At 34.2% G+C, this 26079-nt stretch overlaps 3 protein-coding genes across 4 annotated transcripts in view; all 3 read right to left on the bottom strand.

Moving 5' to 3' along the window:
- Window positions 1-258: 258 nt before the first annotated feature.
- On the bottom strand, window positions 259-11530 carry me3 (malic enzyme 3, NADP(+)-dependent, mitochondrial). The gene is made up of 15 exons (XM_073845495.1): window positions 11355-11530; window positions 10668-10852; window positions 9873-10006; window positions 9641-9790; window positions 8464-8539; window positions 8230-8391; window positions 6774-6877; window positions 6421-6530; window positions 6211-6308; window positions 5987-6100; window positions 5687-5792; window positions 4021-4163; window positions 3725-3898; window positions 3520-3618; window positions 259-1255 (listed from the first exon to the last, which is right to left on the bottom strand). The coding sequence occupies exons 2-15, from the start codon at window positions 10845-10847 to the stop codon at window positions 1094-1096; spliced, it is 1812 nt and encodes a 603-aa protein (XP_073701596.1). The 5' UTR covers window positions 10848-10852; window positions 11355-11530; the 3' UTR covers window positions 259-1093.
- A 949-nt stretch (window positions 11531-12479) lies between these two features.
- On the bottom strand, window positions 12480-21440 carry ildr1b (immunoglobulin-like domain containing receptor 1b). Its single transcript, XM_073845977.1, has 8 exons — window positions 21180-21440; window positions 20527-20697; window positions 20239-20388; window positions 18599-18718; window positions 18372-18518; window positions 16141-16266; window positions 15232-16064; window positions 12480-13102 (listed from the first exon to the last, which is right to left on the bottom strand). Exons 1-8 carry the CDS (start codon window positions 21235-21237, stop codon window positions 13064-13066), a joined length of 1644 nt encoding a protein of 547 aa, XP_073702078.1. The 5' UTR covers window positions 21238-21440; the 3' UTR covers window positions 12480-13063.
- Window positions 21441-24171: 2731 nt separating this feature from the next.
- Window positions 24172-26079, bottom strand: part of ildr2 (immunoglobulin-like domain containing receptor 2) — a 33764-nt gene continuing 31856 nt past the window's right edge. For both annotated transcript variants that reach the window (XM_073846399.1, XM_073846400.1), the window contains one exon: window positions 24172-24692. In XM_073846399.1, coding sequence (XP_073702500.1) covers window positions 24657-24692 — 36 coding nt within the window. In that variant the 3' untranslated portion in view covers window positions 24172-24656. The remainder of the gene's footprint in view (window positions 24693-26079) is intronic.

Below are 26079 nucleotides of genomic sequence, written 5' to 3'. Positions count from 1 at the left end.
TCTAATATAGGCTACAATTCATATTAAAGGTTAAGCTTTTTGTTACATATTCATATTCACTCTGCACAACAACTCTTTCTTGTGTGATTATACTAGAATAGTAGATTTCTAAATCTGTTTTCCATTAAGCACTTGTGGTTGCTTTTTGAATAGTAAACAAACAAAATGCTTACGAGAAAACCACTGCGTAGAAGCTCCACGTCCAAAAACTAGGACTAAGGTTCCAGCTGACTCTCATTAAATAAACATAAAACCTAGTTGGTTTTTGAAGTGTTTATTTAAAAGTCACTGTTCCTTCAAAATGTTCTTGGATATCTGAAAATATAATTCCATAGTTGTGCGTTCCTAATAAGCAAAGCATATTTTTAAATGAGGAGAAACGTTAAAAACAGTTCCACATGCTGCAATGAACACATATATATCTTCCTTTTCAGGTGGACATTTAAATAAACTGATATACCCAAGCCAACAATTTCCAGTATTCATTGCTACACGACAACAATACATTTAAAATTAGACAAACTTTGGCATAGACAACTTGTAAAAAAAATAATTGCAAAGGGAGTCAATTTACACAGCAGTCAATTGGATAACTCCTTTACCTACCTAACTAATGAAAATCCCTTTTCATACAAACATTCAACTCGAGCAGTCTGTCATTTCCAAGTGGGAGTCGCTGTACAAAAATAGTTTCTCCCTACTATGGTATTTGCAGGAGAGCTAAATATTTGGAGTGGATAACTGGTTAGAAATAAATGAAATAGCTGACAGAACAGAATGTAGAACTAATAAACTGGAAAGGACCGTTGATTAAATAGTTAGGTTAGCTGGGGAAAAGCTTGTTACTGTTTTAAACAGCTGCATTTTTTCCCTTTGAACAGAGCCGCTGTTCTCAAGACATTTTGAGCCATGCATTCCTTTATCGCTTTTAGCCCTCAGTCCATACAGCTCATCTTGTCAAATCCGTGGGAGCACTTTTAGAATTGCGTGGGCTAGAGCTGGAGTGTATATTGTCATAGGATTATGAACTGAGAAATAAGGCATGTGACTATGATATGAGAATATCATTTTTAGAGGGCAGAGATTGAATAATCTACACGTCCTGAATTTCCATGGCATCCTTGGGCCAGCTGTATGAATCCAGAGTGAAGGAGTCGTAGTCTGAGTTATAGACTTGGGTTAAAACAAAGGCCTCTTTATCTTTGGGTTCAGGGTACCAGGAGGCAATACCATGTTTGTAGGCATGGTCCACAATCTGAAGAAAAAACAGGGGTTTGGGAAGAAAGAAACAAACATAGTTAGTGAACAGCTGCCGAAAGTGCAGAGTACAGTGGATTGAAGGTTAAAAATGCAGTTTTAGTGCAGCTTCAAAGGGCTCTAAACAATCCCAAGTGAAGAAGGGTCTCAACTAGCGAAACAATTTTCTTAAAATTAAATAAAAAATTATTTATATGTATTAATATTTATGTGTACTTCGGTTCAAAACAGTTAGGGTTTGTCGAAAAACTCTCATCTCATTTTCTCCTACTTCCAAATTGTCCTGCATTGCTTTTTTACTTTTTTTTTTGTAAAATGTGTTTGACCTTCTTTGTATGTTCACTTTGTAAACACTGGGTCAGTACTTCGGCAGCAATGTATGATGATTTTGAAGTTGGAGGAGAAAATGAGATGAGAGTTTTTTGACATACCCTAACTGTATTGAACTGGTATGTATGTGCATCGCAGAGCTAGACAAGATGAGCAATTGAGGTTAAAACATTTTTTTTTTTAGAAAATAACCGATCGGTTTGCTAGAGAATACCCTTATTTTCCAGCAGGGATCATGTAGAGCCCTTTGAAGCTGCACTGAAACTGCATTTTAACCTTCAATCTGTTGAGCACCATTGAAGTTCACTACATGGAGAAAAATCCTAAAATGTTTTCCCTTAAAAAAAAAAAACATAATTTCTTTGCGACTGAAGAAAGAAAGACATGAACATCTTGGATGACATGGGGGTCAGTAATTACCAGAATTATCAGAATTTTATTTTTGGAGGTGGAGTAATTCTTTAATGGATTAAAATCTTTGGTAGACATTCAGTAATTTAGCTTGAAGCTGATTATTGTTAAGGGGGAGTTCAAATGAGATATTTTGTTGCATTCTGGAGTATTGTTGTATTATTTTTTTATACACAATGTTTGATTTTTTGCTGATTTTAGCTCCCTATCATAGTGCTAACATTTGAAAAATCAGCAAGGCTATGTTTATTTGATTAAAAATGCAGTAATACTGTGAAATATTATTACAACTTAAAATACATCTTTTCAGTATTAATATATTTATTTTCCTTCTGTGATCTCGATGAATTTTACTCAAGTTTTCATAGTCACATGATCCTTTAGAAACCATTCTCATATGTTGATTTGTTGCTCGAGAAACATTTTAATATTAAAAACACATATTATTATAATATTAAAAGCAGTTACACTTAATATCTTGTGGAAGCCCTGAATCCTTTTTTGAATAATAAAAAGTAAAAAATAAAAATAAAAAAAAATTCTAAAAACAAAACAGCATATACACTGCCATTCAAAAGTTTTTTTTAAATACCATAAAAAATAGTAATGTTGAGAAATATTATTGCAATTTAAAATAGCAGTTTTCTATTTTAATTAACTTTAAAACATAATTTATTCCTGTGATGCAAAGATGCAAAGAAGATGCAAAGGATTCTTTGAATAAAACGTTAAAAAGTACAGCATTTATTCACAATAGAAATCCTTTGTTACAATATACACTACTGTTAGATGTTTGGGGTCAGTAATTTTTTTCTTCCTTTGTTTGTTTGAAAGAAATTTATATTTTATTCAGCAAGGATGTGATAAATTGATGCTATTCTTTTAAACCTTTTATCTATCAAAGTATCCTGAAAAAAGAATAAAAAAAAATTAAGCAGCACAACTGTTTCCAGCATTGATATTAAATCAGCATATTAGAATGATTTCTGAAGGATCGTGTGACACTGAAGACTGGAGTAATGTCTGATAAAAATTAAAATAGAAAACTGTTACTTTTAATTGCAATAATATTTCAAAATATTACTTTTTTGTACTTTTGATCAAATAAATGGAACTTTGATGAGCAAAAGAGACTTCTTTAAAAAAAACATTAAAAATCTTACTGATCCCAACTTTTTGCCAGTGTTTTTGGAATGTAAATATTTAGTAAAATTATAAATGTCTTCACTGTGACTTGTGATCAATTTAATGCATCCTTGCTGAATAAAAGTATTAATTAAAAATCTATGCTAATACATGTTGACATCGTATTAATGATTTCTAGTACACTAGCACTAATGCAATTATGAAAAAGTAACACTACAGCCCTGTTTTGCTGTGAAATCTGACCTGACAGCCTACTTTGCTATATTAATAAATCTCTTAATTTAGCATGATCTCATTCCATATTTCTTGTGGGTGCCAAAATGTAGAGTTGGCTAACCAGACTTGTTCTTGTAGTAAATGAGAACGGTTACTGACCTTAACAGCAATTTTGAAGGATACTTCTCTGATGGTATTCAGAGGGGGGTACAGTCTGCCCTCAGCCAGATGCTCCTCAGTAACCATGTCAGAGATCGCCTGAAGAGAAATCAAAGCCTTAATTTTAGCTTTGTCAAGGTGTTTTGTGCTGGAGTAAACATTCATGTTTACTACCGTTGGCTCTTGACTCTTCATGTGCATTTACCTCTGCTGTAGTAAGGAAAATGTCATCTGAAATGTGGCGAACACCACAGGCGATGACTCCCAATGCTACTCCGGGGAACACATAAGCGTTGTTACCCTGGCCAGGGAAGAAGGTGCGCCCATCTGCCAGAGTGACCTTTTTAAAGGGGCTTCCGCTGGCAAATATTCCTCTTCCCTGTGACACACACACACATGCCCTTTAAACTGATGTGAACCATTAGCTCTGTGAGATGCTTTATATGATGGCATTAGTTAACACCTCTGTCACCAGTTTTATTTGTTAGATTTCAGTATTACCTCAGTAAGTGTGTAACACTGCTCTGCTGTACACTCAGCTTTGCTTGTGGGATTGCTGAGGGCAAAAATAATGGGACGTTCGTTGAAAGTAGCCATGTTCTTGATTATCTTCTCAGTGAAAGCACCGGCTATAGCAGCCACACCTGTAGATGGTTTGAAGTTTGGTGTTTATAATCTCAAATCATTTTCAAAAAGTAAAATTGTGCTGCATTTAGCATAATGAACATAAATATAGACTTTTGTTGAATTCAATATGCCCACTAGTGGCTTCAATATGCCATTGCAGTCCATACAGGATGAATAAAAATTAGCAAGATGTACAAAGCACCATTCCAGCTATAAAAACACATGAGAATATCATGGTCAGTCCTGTAAAAAACATGTAAATAAAAAAATTTGTGCTAGTTATTATTGTTAACTAAACTAATAAAAATAATGTTCAGTAACTGAAAGAAATCTTAAATAAAAAAAAAAAAATCTAATTACATAGAAAAACTTACACTTACATTTTTTGGGGAAAATAACTGAAATATAAAGTACTAAAAATAAAATTAAAATAAAGCTAAACAGAAATATTCTTAAAAAGCAAAAAGTGTTAAGTATATTTATAATTACATTTATAGTACATCTTAAGATTTTGAACTACACTACCAGTCAAAAGTTTTTGAACAGTAAGCTTTTTAATGTTTTTTAAATAAGTCTCTACTGCTCACCAGATCTGCATTTATTTGATCCAAAATACAGCAAAAGCAGTAATATTGTGAAATATTTGTATTATTTAAAATAACTGTTTTCTATTTTAATATGTATTTTAAAATGTAATTTATTTCTGTGATCAAAGCTACATTTTCAGCATCATTACTCCAGTCTGCAGTGTCACATGATCCTCAGAAATCATTCTAATATGCTGATTTGCTATTCAAAAACATTTTTATTAGTATTAATATCAATATTCAAAACCGTTTTTTAAGGATTCTTTGTCAAATAGAAAGATCCAAAATCAGCAATCTGAATTAAAATTATTTTGTAACATTATAGAAATTAATACTTTTATTTAGCAAGGATGCTTTCAATTGATCAAAAGTGATGATAAAGATATTTATAATGTTACGAAAGATTTCTACTTCAGATAAATTATGTTCTTCTGAACTTTCTATTCCTCAAATAAACCTAAAAAATACTACTCAGCTGTTTTCAAAATAATAGTAATACATTTTTTTTGAGCAGCAAATCAGAATATTAGAATGATTTCTGAAGGATCATGTGACACTGAAGACTGGAGTAATGATGCTAAAAATTCAGCTTTGAAATCACAGGAATAAATTACATTTCAAAATATATTCAAACTGTTATTTTAAATAGTACAGATATTAAAAAAAATGTAACTGTTTTTGCCGTACTTTGGATGAAATAAATGCAGGCTTGGTGAGACTACTTTAAAAACCGTTAACAAAATAAGTGTTTTTATTTTTGTTCAGTTTTCATTTTAAGTTTAATTTAGGTTTTCGTAATCTTGTGATTTCGTACTAAAACACTAATATAAATGACAAACACACATAATGATATTACTCAAATTAAAACTAAAAGCTATTTTAAACTATTCATAAGTCCTATAATAGCTATATAAGTAATATGAATATATAGAATGGAATCAGTCATTCGTTACCAATGATAGCTGTGGGCTTGATGGTTTCCACCACTTCCTCTAGAGTCTTTATGTGCGGATGATCATGGGCAAATTCTTCCTTCTCATGGTTCAAATGACTTCTGCCCTAATGGGCCAAATGACACAAAATGACAGTTTTGGTATAACCTTTAATTGTGGAGGTGTTCAAATGCAGTTTTTTGCGTTAATTTATGTTCTGACAGTTTAAATTAAGCCTACATACATTTGTATATTCAGATGTTGAGTAGGAGCCTCAAGGAAAGAAACGCCAAAAAAGACTTCTGTGGGTTTGATTGTTACCTTGACAATTAGACCTTTAGAATCCACCATCCAAATCCTCTTGGCAGCCTCAGCATGAGGTACACCTTCCTTGGCCATGGCCATTATCAGTAATTGAGCAATGCCCAAGGCGGCCTGGTCATATGACATAAACCAAACAACAAGTTTTTTCAACAAGTATTAGATCTTTCATTTGCTATTTCTCAGTAAAAGTTTGCAGAATCTTTCAACTGAATTCACATTACCTCTCCTGCTCCCTGAAATACGAACTTGTGGTCAGAGAGTTTATTCTTTGTAATCTTAAGAGCAGCAAGGATCCCAGCAACAGCAACAGAAGCTGTGCCTGAAAAAGGTGGGGAAAGAGATAAGCAAAAAATTGTATGGCTCTAAGACTATAATTGTCCATTATAAAGATTAAAATCTTTATAGTTTGCAATTACAATCTACATACTTACCCTGGATGTCATCATTAAAGGTGCAATAACGGTTGCGGTATTTATTGAGAATACGAAAGGCATTGCTGTTGGCAAAATCCTCAAACTGAATTAGACAATTCATCCCATACCTAAAAGAAAAGATAAAGACAAAAATCACATGTTTGTACAGTCCGTAAGTAGTTCACAGACATAACCTTCCCCTCTATTTAACCATTAACTTGAGACCCACTGAACCAAATCATTAAGTCAGTTAAACTGGTGAACCAGATCATTCAGACCAGATTTGAAAACAGGATAAACTGATTCACTGAAAATATCTTGCTCAAAACCTTGAGGTAAACATGATTTAAGAATTTTAGTATCAAACGTACTTGTCAGTGACAGCTTGCATGAACTCATCAATGAGATCATCGTATTCTTTGCCTCTCACTCTTTTGTGCTTTAAGCCGATGTACAAGGGGTCATCTAAGAGGGCCTGCACAAAAACAAAATTAAATGGTAAAAAAAAATAAAAAATTATATATATACACACTATACGTTTCTGCCACTGAATAAAAAATAGAAGATTGCGCCTTTTTAATTACGGTTAACTTTTTTCCTCAGAATTGTGTGACACAAACGCACAATTCTGACTTTGTTCTCAGAATTGTAAGATATAAATTCACAACTGTGAGAAATAAAGTTAGAATTGCAAGATAAAATGCAAATGCGGGTTTGTATCTCGCAATTCTGACTTTATATCTCACAATTCTGACGTTTTTCCCCCGTTTTGAGGATAAAAATAAAAAAGACTGATGTGTTCTCAGAATTGCAAGTTTATATATCACAATTCTAAGAAAAGTGTCAGAAAAAGGTCAGAATTGTAAGATGTAAACTTGCAACTGCAAAAGAAAAATCACAATTACCTTTTTATTGTTTATTTAGTGTTTAGTACAAAGAAATTATTACTTTTATTGAGCATGGATGCATTAAAATGATCAAAAGTGACAGTAAAGACATTTATATTGTTACAAAAATAAATACTGTTTATTCTGTTCATCAAAGAATCTTGAAAAAAAAAATCAGCTTTGCCAACACAGGAATAAATATCATTTTAAAATACATTAATAATAGAAAAAAGTTATTTTAAAGGAGTAGTTCACTTTTTAAAACAAAAATTTACAGATAATGTACTCACCCCCTTGTCATCCAAGATGTTCATGTCTTTCTTTGTTCAGTCGTAAAGAAATGGTGTTTTTTAAGGAAAACTTTTCAGGATTTCTCTCCATATAATGGACTTTTATGGTGCCCCCGAGGTGAACTTCCAAATACAGTTTAAATGCAGCTTCAAAGGGCTCTAAATGAATCATATATTTTCTAAAAACATTTACAATCTATATACTTTTTAATCTCAATTGCTTGTCTTTCCGAGCTAGACAAGATTAGCATTTGAGGTTAAATAGTATATTTTTATTATATAAGTATAATTTTTTTTTTTTTTTTTTAGAAAATAACCCATCTTTTTGCTAGAAAAGACCATTCTTTCCTCGGCTGTGATCGACTTTGACTTGCATTTTGGAGGTTCAAACTCGGGGGCACCATAGAAGTCCATTATATGGAGAGAAAAATGTTTTACTCAACAACAAAAAAAAAGTGAGTACATTATCTGCAAATTTTTGTTCTGAAAGTGAACTACTCCTTTAAACTATAACAATATTCCACAATATTGCTGTTTAATTAAATACAGCCTTTGTGAGCATAAGAGGCTTTTTTCACATTCAAAAAAAGAAAAAGAAAAAAAACATTACAGACTCAAAACATAGTATAACTATGATATTCTCATTTTACCTGATTATCAGTGCCCACATCTAGCAGCACAGGTAGGCACTGCTGAGGTGGCACTCCTCCACATGCTGTATACAGAGCTAGTTTGCCCACTGGGATCCCCATTCCATAGCTGCCCAGGTCTCCTAATCCCAGGATTCGTTCTCCATCCGTCACCACTACGGCCTATTAATGTACATGAACCAGTGAAACACCCATCTACTGGCACCGAATGACACTTTATCACTCTGCACATACCTTAATGTTCTCCACTGGCCATGAGTTCAGCATGGTGGCAATATGCCCCTTGTCATGGATAGTGATAAACAGCCCTCTACAGGAAAAATAAAATCAAAATCACATGGGCTTTATCAGAGCTGGGAAGTACATGTAATCTGGATTACATAATCAGATTCCAAAAATGAAGTACTTGTATTTAGAGTAAACTATATTTTACAATAGACTACTTTTTTTTTTTTTTTTTTTTTACAAATTACATGATTAGATATTATTTACACAATAGCAATAATTCATTCATAATTTGTTGATTCTTCCTAATTCCTCTTTTTTCCTCCTTTCTAAAATAGCCTACAGCTCATGTACACTTAGAAAGTCTTACAGTGGACATTCACACAAAGACCAGTCTTTAGTCTGGTGTCTACACAGAACTTGACCACTAGATTTACAAAAATTTAATTTCAGGTTTAAGAAGTGTTTCAACACTGCATTAACTTCGGATTAACACATTCCTTTTTATTTCAATTATAAAAATTATTTTAGCATGTGTCTTTCAAACATTAAAATGCACAAATTCACCAACTTTTTTGTCATATGTTCCTAATATATATGTGACCCTGGACCACAAAACCAGTCTTAAGTCGCTGGGGTATATTTGTAGCAATAGCCAAAAATACATTGCATGGGTCAAAATGATCGATTTTTCTTTTATGCTAAAAATCATTAGGATATTAAGTAAAGATCATGTTCCAAGGAGATATTTTGGATATTTCCTACCGTAAATATATCAAAACTTTTGATTAGTGATATGTATTGCTAAGGACTTAATTTGGAGAACTTTAAAGGTCATTTTCCCTCAGATTGTATCTCGGCCAAATATTGTCCTATCCTAAAAATCTAAACCATACATAATCAGAAAGCTTATTTATTATGCTTTCAAATGATGTATAAATCTCAATTTCAAAAACTGACCCTTATGACTAGTTTTGTGGTCCATGGTCACAAATGTGTAATTACATGTATGTAATTTGGAATCAGTAACGGATTACAATTTGTAACCACCCAGCTCTAGCACTTTTCTGCATTTTCGCCATGCAGCTAAGAAAAACTGGTTGGACTGGTCTGAGTGTTTATGAAGCGTATGATTCAGAATAGGCTAAACAAGTCATTCCAGATCCGGATAATGTATACACCTCACCTTGGTCTTCTGAAAGCAAGGCCGTACTGTTGGCAGGCCAGGCCCACAGTAGGAGTGTACACGATAGGCATGAATTCCTCAATATCAGAGGTTAACACACGATAGAAAAGCTTCTCATTTCTGTCCTGCAGAGTCATCAGCAATATGTATCTGCAAAGTTACAAGAGTTAGAATTGGATCAAAAACATCATTCTGATTATGTACTAAATGTTTTTAATTGAAGTTTGGTTACTTGTCGAGAGGGTTACTGCGTGTCTCGTAGCTCTTCATGACACGAAGCACTTGAACGTCCTGAGAGAGGAAACAGGGAGGCAGCAGGCCGTGGATACCCAGCTGTAACCTCTCCTCCAGGGTGAACGCCATGCCCTGTTAACACAGCACCAAAACTTCATTAACAACACGTGACAGCTGCGAGTGTACATAAAAAAAAAAAAGTGCACTCCTCCCACACTCTGGTTTAAATACAAATTATCACCCTGCAACTGGGTCTGCACCAGGCAAGATTCCAGCATGTGGTAGATGCATCACATGCTGGATCTATTTATTTCTGACCAATGGGAAATAAGCATGGTCACCCTCCCCTGTTGGATTCTCCACTCACTGTTTACGTCTAACAGTTTCCATGCGCCACAGCTTTAAAAGTCTACACATCTCAATCATGCCCATTCCTCATCTTAGCTTGAGAGTCTTTGCAAACAGGATACAGATTGTGAAGTAACATTTAAGTGGACACATTTTTATGACCCACCAGGCAAAACTGCTGAGACATATCCTGCAACTCTGCATTTTAAAAAGCCTAGGCATATTCAGAGCATCTCCTCTCAATGCCTGGTAGGTGCCAAAGTCTGTGAAGACTTTGCTTTTAGATCAAAGATCTCACAATGCCACTTTCATATTTTCTTATCTATGGGGACTTTGTCATTACATAATGTTATAAAATCACACCAAAGCACCGCTGCTGACATTCTAAAGCATGTTAGTCACGGAGATCACAAGTGTACTGGGTTTGGCCCCTTAAAAACCTTACTTTGTTCAAGTGGGGGTTCCTGGTGATATCATAGCCTCGCTTTTTGGTGACCATCATGCCCTTGGAGTTCACACCCGAGTGGCAGACCCTCACGGCCCCTACGATAGCTGGAGGGAGAGACAGGGGACTGGAGAAAACCCTGCACAGCGCCAGCACACTCTTACCCGAGAGAGAGTTCATGATTCCTGCAAAATGAGAAAATGAAGATTAAAAAAGGTTCTTTTAGAAAATTCACTACCAGTTTTGCCAAAATGCCAGTTTATGCTGGTTTGGACTGGTTTCTAGTTTATAGACCAGCAACAAACCAGATTGTCAAGCTGTTCTTTTGAACATGCCCAGCTAATGACCAGCTTAACTAAGTTTACCGTAATAACAATAAATGCACTAAACCTGCGCATAAACTGTTGTTACCATGACGGTCTTTATAATAAACAGCTTTCACTGTGCAACAAAGAAAAATATGAGTAATACAGCTTTTGCAAGTTCAGCAAGGTTGTAAACAAGGCCTTTAGGTAAAACACAAATAGCAATGCAAATGCATTTTGTATTGTATTCTAATGTGTATTTACTGCTTTTTATATTTTAACAACAGCATTGTGCTTGAGGCCAAATAAACGTTACGGAGAGGGTTCGGCACTGTCATTGTTCTATAAGAAGACATATTTGTTTGCAAGCAAAGCCGCGTACCTGAGAACAGCCAGTCCACCGACAGCTTCTGCTTCACTAGGTTCAATCCAAACGCTGACCTGCCGCTGCCTGTCTCCACTGACTCGCGTTATCTGTAGATGATGTTGTAATCGACTGATAGAAACGATCCAGGTTTGCCTGACATTGACACTTTCGCTTCCCAACGCTTTCGCCGTGGGCCCGCCCCTTTTGGGCAGAAGTGGCCAATAGAATGAGGGAATGCGAATGACGTAGATTCCATACACGGAAGATTTATTGTCTGACCGCTTCCCCGTATTTTTGTTTGTTCAAGCGTTTGCATTTAAAATATGCTTAATAAAAGCAGATGCTTAATCATGTACGTCGAACGAATTCACTATGCTTATTCAATCTTGTACTTTCACAAGAAATTAGCCCATATAAAATAATAGTAATTGACAGAAAAAAATACAGGTTTCTGCATTAAAGCATGTAACAATGGGAAAAAAATAAGATATCAAGTCTGAAAGACTGTAAAAAAAGTGACTTTATTGCCGTTTTTAGCTAGTGTTTACATCAATTATTAATATTTTTTCTTGGAAACTGATAAGTACTGTTTATGTACAATCAAACCAACAATTATTCAGACTATATAATTGTTGATCATTTTACTAGTGGGTGCAGGTCGCTATAGTTCATTTATGTAAATGAGGAAAGCAAAATAAAGTAAACTGTGAAATTATACCCAAATATTCTTTATACAGTGGACTACCAGTGAAATTAATAAAAAAAATTGAGACCAATATTATTCAGACACTTGACTATGACACCTGACTATGTTTTGCTTGAGTGTTTTTTCTTCAATTGTTAATGCTACCTTTTTACAGCACAGACTAAACAAAATTACACATTGCTTTGTAATTGGACAACAATAGTATTGACAGCTGTGTTAATATTGTCATACTAACAGGTGTCTGAATTTTTGGTCGATTCTAATCCATTACATACCTTTCTATCAAAGTTATCTGACATTATCAAGATGAATTTGTTCTGACACCGTTTAACTCTGAGTCCTTATCATATTTTATTACCATTTTCCAAACTATAGCGAATAAACTGATTTTTTTGGTTTGACTGTAGCTTTTGCTTATGAGTTGTAGGTAAGAATAGTACTGCTCTTTTTTATTAAAAAATGCAACTGATACTAACAAACACATATGTACTTATACATACTCAAATATAAAACAAATTATCCCAAGGATTGTAGTATTCAGACAACAAGATCATGAAAAGACAAGGAAAACAACCAAACCAACATTAAAACTACTCCAGACAAAGACTACTAAAAGTAAACAGAGTACCTAGATGCACCAAAAAGGCTCTTTTATGTACAACCTTCAGCTGAAGTGCAATCAATGTAAGCGTCTTTTATAAACTGTACTGAACAAATACCAATAACCTTGCCATGGTTAATAATTATACAATGTACAGTGAAAACAGTGAAAAGTTACACACATAAAACCCAGAAATGTTTTCAAGTGATCAAATAACATCTAAAAGCAGTATGAAACATATAAAATAAAGATAAAAAAAGATGTACAGTGCATTTACTGTCTTCCAGGCCATCTGCGCTCACTGCTAAATTTGTGCTGAAGTACACAATTAGTCCCAATGACAGTAGTCCAGTAGATTTCACTTGTAGGTGGTGAGTAATAAAAGTTCAGGTTAGAAATGAAGGACAAGGCCGGGACTTAGATCACAACGCTCGTGCCACTGCGAGAGCTCTTATCCTGTAAAAGAAAGATTTTTATGATGAGACAAAACATAATTATTTACATTTCTTCATTTAGAAGACACATTTATCAACTTTTATTTGTGTTCAAAACACATGCCCTCTCTCAAAGTCAACAAACCTGAAATGGATAGTTTACTCAGAAAAAAAAGAAAAATTCTGTCATCACTTACTCAACCTCCTCTCATTCTAAATCTATATGACTTTCTTTCTTCTACGGAACACAAAAGAGGATATTTGGAGCAAAACTATTTTGTAATACAGTAAAAGTTTTGTGCTGTCATTCAGGTTTGGAACAACATGGGGGTGTATAAATGATGACAGGATTTTTATTTTTGGGTGAATGATTCCCTTTAAAGGGGATGATATTATTCTTATTAACAGAGATACCAAAATTCCCTTGATCGTTTGATATGTAAGAGGTCATTGTACTATAAAAACATCCTGTACATTTCAGAACTTAAACATTTCGTGTTAGTATAAAAACTTTATATTAAAGCCAGTCTGCCAAACCAACAAGTTGTAAAAGATAATCAACGCCTGCTTCTACATCGCTGCCTGTTTAGCACCGCCCACCGATTCGTATTTACTTAGTGTAAATAACAAGATGTGAATGCATGCAATAAAGATGGCTCTAATACAATGAGCCGCTGTGCAATGTCAAGTTGTGGAAAAACAGTCTTTGCATTGCCTTTCTTCTGATCCCAATGTTAGGAAAGAGTGGACGAACTTTTTAAGTTCCTGACCACATCAGTAAGAATTAGGTCCTTTGTTCACTTTATTTTAATTGCAAATTTGTTTATGATCAAGGCAAAATTCGACGCAGTATTTTCAGAAAGATTGTAACTAAAAGACAATAATGTGCTGACTATATTGGATCTGACAGTAGTGTTGCAAGAAACAAGTGTGAGTAACTGTTTATTACTTGGTCACTATTGCCACGCCTATTCAATCAGAGAGTTCTGATAAGCGGGGTTAAAAACAGGACAGAAAATAGTTTATTACTTCTAAATTATTATGTTTTTTTCTATGTAAAAATCTTGAGAACATTATAAGGGAATAGGGATGTAATGATATCAAAATCTAATGATACGAAAATCGCGATATGAAGTCCATTTTAGATTTTATCACAATATTAAAAAGACAAATGAAGAATTGGAAAAACATTTCATTGTTCAATTATTCTATCAAATGCACTTTGAGATTTCAAAATTAAGAGCTCCAAGCCATGTTCTTAATTAAGAAAATCAAAGTCAGAATAAAGTCAGTAAATTGATTTGTATCTGAACTTTAAAGAGGACTCAACCCCCGTTTTTATTCGTGGTAAACTGTCTCAGTCTAAATTACATTCACTCTGGTGTTTTAGGAAGCCAAACAAATTAGAATATAATAATAATAATAATAATAATAACAACAACAACAACAGTAATAGCCATATATTGTAAAACAATTGCACTTTAAAATTAATGAAAATTAATATTTCATAGTTGTATTATTTTTGCTTTACACTACAGTAAGGAAATTACAATGCTTTTTTCCTAAGTCTCACTACAAATCTAGTGAAATCCTGTAATCATCTACCAAAATAAGGCACAATTGGTGACCGTTATCCCAAACGTGCAATAAAATCACAGCACCTGCAATAAACAAGTTCACTGCATTCACTGTGAACTGAGCTGTTCTGAGGCACAAAAAACACCGGATCACAAGCTGATGGCCTGAACGAAATGTGCGCTTTGCTTTGAAACACAGTGAAAACAGACTTGATGAAGGGATTAAGCCATATTGTGCTTTCGGTTGTAGTTTGAAAGATACTGTGTCAAAGCATAATGGCCCTTTATGATAGAATAAGATGTTAAAATATATTTTAAAAACTATACTTTTTGCTCAGAAGACCTATTGTTTCATATTGCCATGCGACCACAATAATATTGAGACAGATTTGCTGTTGCAATATCACAATACTGATAAAATCATTACATCCCTATAAGGGAACCTCAGAGAATAGTACAAAATAATAAAAAAGGCAGTTCAGGACCCCTTTCAGTCTGTCCTTTTTGGGACTACAGTACATATATGATAAGATGAACAGTACATGATGAACAAATCATAAATCTACATTCTCACCGAGTAGAGGTCACTTCTCCTGCTGTGGCCAGGCAAAATATCAATGGAAGAATAAGCTGGTGGTCTCTCAGCCAATCTCCCTTGAGATCGCTTCCCCTTTCTACAACTGTCCTCCTCGTCTGAAGTCCAGGAGCTCCTGTCTCTGCGGTTCGCCGCACGCTCCAACTCCTCCAGAAGCTCCCCTTTACTGCGAACACGAGGACGAGATCTATCCGAACTTGAAACTCCCCTGCGTCCTGCTGAACCTCGACCTCCACGCCTATCGTCCCAGTCCGACTCGTCACTGTAGCTGCGTTGTAACTGCGTCCCTCTCCGTGAAGATGACGGCTCCCTCCAGGAATCATTACGATGATTGCGGTTAGAGCTACCGCTGGAATGATTAGACATTCTGTGTCTTCCACCATCATTGGTCCGCCGAGAGCTTTGTTTCCCTCGGCCCATGATGGGGGGCAGCTGGATGACCCTGCGCTCCACACCTTGGACACCCATCTCATCAAGTGCTGAGAGCATGCTGGGAGGCCTGGCTGCTGAAGCTTGGGATATGGGTTGAGGTGGTGGAGTTACATATTGGGGTTGTGGGGCCGCATATTGATGAGGAAACGGGACTGCTGTGTAGTGATGTTGAGGTTGAAGCATTGGGACAGCCATATCCATTCCTCTTACTTGGTTCTCCAGAAAATCTATCATCTGGTGATTACCACGTACACTTCCATTTACGCTGCCTTTGGAATGGTATCCGTGAGGAGGTACCATTGGTGGGATATGTTGAGGAGGGGGAATGGCCATCTGGGCCATGGGAAGGTTGTGTTTGGTTGAAGGTTCAGAAAAAGACCCTGTGGAGGACAATTTGTTTCTGATCAGAAGCAGCACTACAGACATTAACAGATGAATACAGGAAGTTATACTGACCTGAATATAGCAAAGGGTTTCCTTGAGAAGATGGATTTGAGGCAATGGGGGCATAGATGGGCTGGCCATGGAGCCACGGTACCATTGCTTTTTGAGCATCACGCATCATCCTGTGGCGCATCACCGCTAAATAGATAAATGAACATGGAAGAAATATTTAACTACATTTTATTATTATTTATTACAATTACATTTTATTGGATGGACTGTGAAAAAAAAACTGGTTTTAAAAGAACAAAAGATTATAAATATGATGCTTTTATTATTTGAAATAATTTGTAATAATAATAAAATATAAAATAAACTACCAGTCAAGTTTTTGAACAGCAAGGTTTTAATGCATTTTAAAGTCTCTTCTGCACACCAAGCCTGCCTGTATTTATTTGATCCAAAGTGACATATTTTAACTTTTTAGAATAACTGTTTTCTATTTAAATATATATTTTAAAATGTAATTTATTCCTGGGATTTTAAAGCAGAATTTTTAGCATCATTACTCCAAAATCTAAATCATGGTAAAATGTACACTACCAGTGAAAAGTTTTTTGAACAGTATAATTTTATATGTTTTTTTTTAAAGAAGTCTCTTCTGCTCACCTGCATTTATCTGATTAAAAAAATAATCTAATTTTAAATTCTAAAATATTTTTATATTAATATATGTGACCCTGGACCACAAAACCAGTCTTAAGTCGCTGGGGTATATTTGTAGCAATAGCCAAAAATTCATAGTATGGGTCAAAATTATTGATTTTTCTTTTATGCCAAAAATCATTAGGAAATAAAGTAAAGATCATGTTCCATGAAGATTTTTTGTAAAATTCCTACTATAAATATATCAAAATGTAATTTTTGATTAGTAATATGCATTGCTAAGAACTTAATTTGGACAACTTTAAAGGTGATTTTCTCAGCATTTCGATTTTTTTTTTGCATCCTCAGATTCCAGATTTTCAAATAGATGTATCTCGGCCAAATATTGTCCTTTCTTAATAAACCATATATCAACAGAAAGCTTATTTATTGTATATATCTCAGTTTTGTACAATTAAACCTTATGACTGGTTTTGTGGTCCAGGGTCACATATATAAAGCTGAATTTTTAGCATTATTACTCCAGTCACATGATCCTTCAGAAATCATTCTAATTTGCTGCTTAAAAGCATTATTATAATTATAATGTTGATAACAGCTGAGTATTTTTTTTTCAGGTTTCTTTGATGAATAGAAAGTTTAGAAGAACAGCATTTATCTGAAATAGAACATTATAAATGTCTTTATCATAACTTTTGATCAATTTAAAGCATCCTTGCTAAATAAAAGTATTAATTTCTATCATTTAATTTCCAAAAGAAAAAAATATGCACATAAAGAACCCTAAGGAAAATGTACTCAACTGTTTTAAATATTGCTAATAATAATAAATGTTTCTTGAACAGCAAATCAGCATATTAGAATGATTTCTGAAGGATCATGTGACACTGAAGACTGGAGTAATGATGCTAAAAATTCAGCTTCAAAATCACAGGAATAAATCACATTTTAAAATATATTCAAATAGAAAGCAGTTATTTTAAATAGTAAAAATATTTTACAATATTCTAGCATTATAAGAATTCTTAAAAAAAAAAAAAACTTAAAATCTTACTGTTCAAAAACTTTTGACTGGTAGTGTAGTCCATAGTTTTCATTGTTAAAATTATTATGAATGTTATTGTTGTTATTATTCATATTATTATTTCAAATAATACTCATACTATTAATAATAAAAATATATTTACAATGCATATTTTGATGTATTGTCAGTCTAGTTTTCACTGTCAAAAATGTAAAAAAAAAAAAAATCCTACCTAATCAATTGTTAGGTAGATTGTGATTTTGTAAGCAGCAGACATGTATTTTAAGAAACTAATATCCAGCACAAGTAGAACACTGTGTATATTGTTAAAAAAAAGTTACAGTTTATTTTTAAGGTTTCCTTGTTACAGTGTAATTCTATATTTAAGTACTGAGTAATAATAGTTAACTACATGTACTTACTTTATGGTTAGGGTTTGTCTTAGGGTTACTTGCATGTAATTATGCAATATTCATTGTTATAATTTTATAATAGTAAGTACATGTAACATGTGTAACAATGACACCTTAAAATAAACTGTTATCAAAACAATACTGTAACATATTTACTGGGTTGACAGATGCATAGACAAAGATACAACACATGTGGATACCTTCTTCTGGGCAGCAGCAAGTGCGAGGACAACAGGGACAACGAACATAGCAGCAGCAGTTCTGAGGACAGCACTGGCAGCAGCAGACACACAACAGTATGATGAGGAGCAATCCACCAAGGACAATGAGCAGGACAGTCAGCCAGTCTGAGAGGAAGAACGAGTATGACCACCATCAGAATCTAGAAATGTTTTATGGTTGAAGACAAAAGTGTGTTATTACTTACGATACACAACGAGTCTGATTTCTTTGTCAGAGTCTCCTACGACATCACCCGTCGCATCAACGGAGCAGAAATACATGCCGTTGTCCCACCACATGATCTCATTTATAACCAGGTCAGCACCTGTGAAACACATACAAGAAACTAAATTACAACAAACATTAAACAAATATTCCTAATAATGTACATTGTTAGGAATCAGCTATATATTATTGATGGTCCATACTTTTTAAAAGTAAGTACTCTTAGTATAATTATAAAAAATATTTTTAAAAAGTGCACAATAACTTAGGTTTACTTAATTATCCATGATGATTACAGAAAAATCATGGTAAAATGTAAACTACCAGTCAAAAGCTTTTGAACAGTATGATTTTTAATGTTTTTTAAAGAAGTCTCTTCTGCTCACCATGCCTGCATTTGTTTGATCCAAAGTACAGCAAAAACAGTACAATTTGAAAATATTTTTACTATTTAAAAGAACTGCTTTCTATTTGAATATATTTTAAAATGTAATTTATTTCTGTGATTTCAAAGCTAAATTTTAGCATCATTACTCCAGTCACATGATCCTTCAGAAATCATTCAAATGTTCTGATTTGCTGCTCAAAAAACATTTGTTATTATTGTTATTATTATTATTATTATTATTATTATTATTATGTTGAAAACATCTGAGTAGAATTTTTTTCGTGTTTCCTTGTTGCATAGAAAGTTCAGAAGAACAGAAGAACTATTTGTCTGAAAAAGAAATATATTGTAACATAATAAATGTCTTTATCTTCACTGGTATTTTAAGTATCAAATATGATACAACATACTTTAAAGGAACATTTATTTGCACATCTTTCAATCATCATTGTATTGCATTGCATTGTATGTTTTGCCCCCCACAATTAAAACTATAGAACTTTGATAATAAAACTAAACATTTAAATATCATATTACTAAGTCATATTATTGGGAGATATAGAGTGATAACTGATATTTATAAGCATTTTATGCAAGCAGTCTGCTATAAAAAAGCCATTGATTTACATTACAAGTAAATTACAATCTTATTTCTATTTCACATAAATAACAACAACTGTACTAAATTGCATGTTTTTGCTCAGTTTGGGCCTTTGACTAAAATTTGTGGGGGGTTTTTCCCTCAACATGTGTGAGCTCCATATCATACGAGCCATAAAATCCTCATGTATCAAATATGGTACAAAGCATAACATGCACATGGAAGCTTTTTCTTTTTATATTTTAGAATATTTTAAGTATTTTGTCTTAAAGGGATAATTGACCCAAAAATGAACATTCTGTCATTAAATACTCACCCTTATGTTGTTCCAAACCCATCTTCAGAATACAATTTAAGATATTTTTGATGAAATGAGCTTTCTCACCCATAGACAACAAGGGTCCAACCATGTTCAAAGCCCAGAAAGGTACCAAGAACATCGACAAAATGTTTTTTCCCCACACAAAAAGTATTCTCGATATGAAGGGTGAGTAGTTAATTACAGAATTTTCATTTTTGGGTCAACTATCATTTCAACAAATTCTGTCTAAAGGTTCCATTTTATTTGTCAGGCTTTACAGAGTTAAAACATCTTCTTCAGAGTTTTAAGCTCTTGTGTGTCCAGACTCACTGTTTTGTATGTATATCTTGCGATCTCGATATTCCGTCCCCAGAACAGCTTCATTGGAGCCTCTTTTCTGTACCACTATGCGGACAGTGCGCTGACTGTCTGGACAGTCATTGGCCGGGTCTTGCTTCAGACCCAGAGCTGCTTGATATGCTAAAGAAAGAAAGAAAAGTACATGGTCACATCAATCACAGCATGTAACTTTCATCTATTCAGACAAAACAAACAAACTGCAGACTACAGCTTTACAGCGCTCAAGCCTTCTATATTCAGTTCACCTACACCACTCACCAGCTGAGTAATATTCCAGCACCGGATCCAAACAGAAGGACTTGTATCGCCATGTGACCAGAACATCTTGTTGGCTCACAGAAGTGGAATAGTCACATCTTAGAATAACAGAACCAAACAACATTGTGTTTCTCTCTGTATGAGGAACTGTAACCTGGATGGACAGCAGCTCTGAGAAGAAACGGAGAGGTATCATTTATAATACTGTTTGAATTAGGGCTCCACACCTTCACCACACCTTCTGACTAACAATCATTACTTTTCCAGTCGGTATGTATGTATTTAAGTATCTAGTCATTTCATAAGGATTTTATTTACAAAGAAACATTTAATATGAGCATAACAAAAATATTGATATTCACTATTAAGCCTTTTATTTAAGCCTGTTCCAGGCCTCTATTTTACAAATCCTAGCGTATACAAATAGAATCAAGTTTCAGTAAACCATAATTTAACATATTGGCTGACATGAAGCTTGTAAATCACGTGACCATGTTTATCTGCCTGTAATGTTTGCGCCTGCCGATGATTAACCTCGCCATTTACAGAATTTACAAAAAAGTTTTAAACATTTTAAAAGTGGTATGGCACTAAATGAAACAACCTTAATGTTCCAGCTGAACCCCTGACAGTTATTTTAAATGTCGACTTACCTGTTGGAAATACGCAGAGCACCAGCGCCAGCACCTTGAGCTTCAGTGTTTCTTTCATGTTTCTCGGTTACACGGAAGTTTTTTTGTTTACTGTATTTTTCCAGAACACAGCAAAATCCTATAATTGCGACTCAAGCAAAAACAGACGATCTAACGTTACACTGGCCATCATGTCATCGTAAATGTAAATATATATCCAGGTATTTTCTAATTTACCTATATTCTCTCGAGTCAGTGTTAAACACCTTTGCTCTTTGGAAGGCTGATTCCCCTCCCCCATTACACGATGACGCCACAGACTCCGCCTACCAACAGGTGCACAACTCGAATTGGGTCATGTTTCTTTTATTTAAGCTCATTTATTGGTTCAAAGTTAAACTCTTTTAAAATAGTTATTATTGAAAATATGTATCATGTATCGCTCAAAATGAAATAATTGTTTCATTATTTACTTTATTCGGTAGAATGAAAAAAAAATTGTACTATCTTTTTACATTTAACCACCAGGGGGCGTCACTTGCCGGCTCAATGGGCATACCGTCTTCCCAACGTTTTATTTTTGCAGTAATCAACAGCAGAAAAAGCCCAAACCCGTGTAAAACCAACCAGCCAACCAACAGACAAGACTAGATGTGGAGACCAGCAAACCAACACAGACTGGTTAAAGAAAAAGGAAAACTGTCGACAATGACCACTGTGTCTTCGTTTTCCTAAGAATGGAAGTAAGCTGTGTTTATTCAAACTATTGTAAAATGTCATTAAACAAAACACACGTCAAATATTGTGACCTTACAATTATTATTAAAATGGCGAGTTGCTATTTTTTGTCTAAACATATTGGCGGGAAAATGTTTTATTATTATTAAACGTGAATCATAGATTTAACTATTGACTATCAACTATAGCACAATGTGAGTGTGTTTGAAAAGAAAGCGATAGATGAGATCTAAACATAAAGTTTGACCACTAACCACCTGTGAGGGCTCGTATCATATTGTTTCCTGGTATTGTAATCTCATCCTGGAAAGAAGCAACCTTTCCTTTTCTGCGTCCTGTCCAGTTTCCTGTATGACCTTGATTCTGTATTGCTGAAAACATGCATTACTGTATTTATTTCTTATGTATGTTGAAGCAAAACCAAATAAGTAAGTGTTCATGCCATCCCTGATGAAAAAACAAACAAACAATAGAAACCATCACAGAAATTCTAATGGTTTCCACTACAAATACCATTACAAACATTACAAACCATGAACTATTAACCATTAAAAAATGTTTGTAGTGTGTTTTGGGACATACAGTGCCTTGTGAAAAATATTCATACCCCAACATTTTTTTCACAATTTTGTTGTTGCCGACTTGTTAAACTACTTTAAATTACTTTTTTGTCTACATTCCATACAGCATAATGGCAAAGCAACAACAACAACAAACAAAAAAAAACGAGTTTTAACATCTTTGCAAATTTATTAAAAATAAAACACTTAAATGATTCAATTGCTTAAGTATCCATACCCTAATCTGGGACAGTTGAAATTTAGCTCAGGAGCATTCATATTGCTTGTAGATGTTACTACACTTCGAGTGAAGTTAACTCAAATTCAATTGAGTGAGTATGATTTGGAAAAGCACACACATCTTAATGAAAAGTCTAACAGCTGAAAATGCATATCAGAGCAAAAACCAAGCCCTGATGCCTGTAGAGCTCAGAAAGAGGACTGCATCAAGCCTCAGATCTGGGGAAGAGTTAGGAGAAAATTCTGCTGCATTGAAGGTTCACAGAACCATGTAGTCTCCATTACCCTTAATGGAAGAAGTTTGAAACAACCACAACTCTTCCTAGAGCTGAGCAATTAATGGAGAAGGACTTTGGTTAGAGTGGTGACCAAGAAGCTGATAGTCACTCTAGTTGAGCTCCATGATCATATATGCAGATAGGAGAAGCTTACAGAGGTCCAAACATCACTCCAATACTCTGCCTATCTGGGCTTTATGGTGGTGTGGCAAGACTCAATCCTTTCCTCAGTAAAGACACATGAAAACACTTGGAATTTGCAAAAAAGCACCTGAAGGACTCTCAGACTGTGAGAAACAAGATTCTCTGGTTTAATGAACCTCAGTTCCAAGCATAATGTTTGAAGGAAACCAGGCACTGCTCATCATCACCTGCAGAATACCATCCTAAAAGTAAAGTGTGGCGGTAGTGGCCTTATGCTGTGGGGCTGTTTTTCAGTGCCAATGACTAAAGGACTCATCAGAGTAGATGAAAAGCACAATGCACCAAAATATTGAGATAGCCTTAATGAAAATCCAGTCCAGAGCATTCAGCCACAGCCTGGGCCTAAACCCAATCAAATATTTCTGGAGAAACCTGAAAATGTATGTCTGTCGCCATTCAAGCTGACAGAGCTTAAGAGGTGAAGAGGTGAGCAGAAGAATGGCAGATAATTGCCAAATGTTGATGTGCAAAGCTTGTCGCATCATACCAAAGAGACTTGAGGCTGTAAAGGTGCTTCAGCTGAGTACTGAGTTAAGGGTATGAATACTTATGCAATGTACTTATTTAAGTTTTTTTATTTTTAATACTTTTACGAAGTTGGGACAATTCGGTTTTGACTTAGTCAATATGGTGTATGGAATGTAGATTGATGTGGGGAAAAAAGTAATTTAAAGAAGTTTACCATAAGGCAGCAACATAACAAAAGTGAACCAAAATGATTGAGTATGAATACTTTCACAAGGCACTGTATTCTATTAGGATTTAGTGGTTTAAACAACCCACCAATAGAAGGCGACAAATTACCAGTAGATACCAAAGGGGACCATTTCAGTTTTCATGAAAACCAGTACAATTCCTATTATAACCAGTAAAACCATTACAAATTCTGTGATTGTTTCTATTGGTTATATTTCAGCAGGGATGATATAGATGTTAAAGAACAGATATATTTTATAAGGTTGTCAGGGGAAGAAATGAAAAACAGACAGCAAGTGTTCATATCAAAATCATTATTTTAAAACCATGGAATACAGATAAATGGCACATTATCAAAAGCACAATCTTTTATGCTTCTCTCAAGAGCCAACTGATTAAGACTGACACAAATGTACAGTACAGTGCAAACAAAGGCAATGGCAATCTTGAAATATCAGAGACAGTGTCCCATTACAGTACTGAAGATAAACAAAATATCAAGGAATGTTTAGAGCACTTGAATATCATTTGAACATTTTAAAGTCCTTTTAGTGCAGCGGTAGTCTGATGACTAAATAAGTAGGTCTTTTGACATAATTAGCAATATAAAAAATAAAAAAGACAGTCAGGCACACACACTATGTTCCTGCCCTTGATCAGCAAAAGTTCCCAAGCATTTCATGTCTATGTGATTCCGCATAAAATGTGCTGATGCTTAGTGTCTGAGGCATTTTTCTTCAGCTGGATGGTGATGTTATTAGTATGATGTCAGTCTGACGACGTCACACAATTAGAGAGTCTCTGCTTAGATGAGTGGTCTGTTAAAAAACACCAAGAGCCACACATTAGACAGCCATTAGAATGATGTGTTCGCAAATGCGTTGTTAGTGTGCCAGTGTAATGCAGTATAGTGTGCCCATTAGAGTTAGTGATGCCATTTATGATACATTCAGGCAAACAGAACAAAAACACAAAAAACCTGCCTGAGAAATCAACCGTTTTGATCGTTCAAAGCGGACTTTGATTTACATACATTCTTGTAAAGAATACGATTTACATTTCAGGATACAAAAAATAACACTGTACAGTTAAAATAATTTCCTATTCAGATTTCTTTAAGTCCCACTTTGGAAAACAAATGCCATGTAAAAAGTATTTAAAAAATCTAGGCTGATAAGAGATCCTCAGTTAAAAATATAAATTTTGAGCTAAAATAAGAAAAAAAGTCACATTGTTAGATCTAATGTCAGAATTTTAAGATGAGATGAAAATTTTGAGAACTGCTAGACTTCTATTTTTATATGTGACCCTGGACCACAAAACCAGTCATAAGGGTCAATTTTATGAAACTGAGATTTATACATCATCTGAAATCTGAATAAATAAGCTTTCTATTTATGTATGGTTTGTTAGGACAGAAGATACAACTGTTTAAAAATCTGGAATCTGAGGGTGAAAAAAAAAATCTAAATATTGAGAAAATCCCCTTTAAAACTGTCCAAGTGAAGTTCTTAGGAATGCATATTACAAATCAAAAATTAAGTTTTGATATATTTATGGTAGGAAATTTACAAAATATCTTCATGAAACATAATCTTTACTTAATATCCTAATGATTTTAGGCATTAAAGAAAAATCGATAATTTTGACCTATACAGTGTATTTTTGGCTATTGCTACATATATACCTGTGCTACTTACGATTGGTTTTGTGGTCCAGGGTCACATAAGACAGTAAAAACAGTAATATTGTGAAATATTACTATAATTTTAAATAATAGCTTTCTGTTTTAAAATGCATTTTATTCCAGTGATGGCAAAGATGAATTTTTAGGAGTCATTACTCCAGTCTTTAGTGTTAACACAGTTGTGCTGCTTAATATTTGTGGAATTTTTTGACAAATAGAAAGTTCAGAATGAGCATTTATTAGAAATTAAAATCGCTTGTAACATTATAAATGTCTTTACTGTCAATTTAGATCACTATAATGTATCCTTGCTCAATAAAAGAACTGATTTATTTTTTAAAAATCATACTGACCCCAAATTATTGAACGGTAGTTCAAAATGGGAAGTCTGAGAAAGAAAAAGGAAAATCAGTTTGACAATTAAAAATGGGTAGCTTCAGAATAAACATAATTTTACCAGTCAGTCTAGTAGCTCCCAAAATTTTGAACATGCAAGACGTTTTACTTAAAAAAATATT

Source organism: Garra rufa, chromosome 8 (assembly GCF_049309525.1).
Source record: "Garra rufa chromosome 8, GarRuf1.0, whole genome shotgun sequence".
Taxonomy (NCBI): Eukaryota; Metazoa; Chordata; class Actinopteri; order Cypriniformes; family Cyprinidae; genus Garra; species Garra rufa.
Note: the sequence above shows the minus strand (reverse complement) of the source record. Positions and strands in the feature narration are given on the sequence as shown.

What these genes read in the sequence shown, in the direction of transcription:
- ildr1b (XM_073845977.1), bottom strand. Translation starts at nt 21,237, where the DNA reads ATGAAAGAAACACTGAAGCTCAAGGTGCTGGCGCTGGTGCTCTGCGTA. An exon ending in CAAGATATACATACAAAACA is followed by an intron (nt 18,719 to 20,238) that starts GTGAGTCTGGAC and finishes TGTGTTTCACAG; the next exon opens with GTGCTGACCTGGTTATAAAT. An exon ending in TTGCTGCTGCCCAGAAGAAG is followed by an intron (nt 16,267 to 18,371) that starts GTATCCACATGT and finishes TTATCTATTTAG; the next exon opens with CGGTGATGCGCCACAGGATG.
- me3 (XM_073845495.1), bottom strand. Translation starts at nt 10,847, where the DNA reads ATGAACTCTCTCTCGGGTAAGAGTGTGCTGGCGCTGTGCAGGGTTTTC. An exon ending in CGCAGTAACCCTCTCGACAA is followed by an intron (nt 9,791 to 9,872) that starts GTAACCAAACTT and finishes GTAACTTTGCAG; the next exon opens with ATACATATTGCTGATGACTC. An exon ending in CAAGCCCACAGCTATCATTG is followed by an intron (nt 4,164 to 5,686) that starts GTAACGAATGAC and finishes AACCATCTACAG; the next exon opens with GTGTGGCTGCTATAGCCGGT.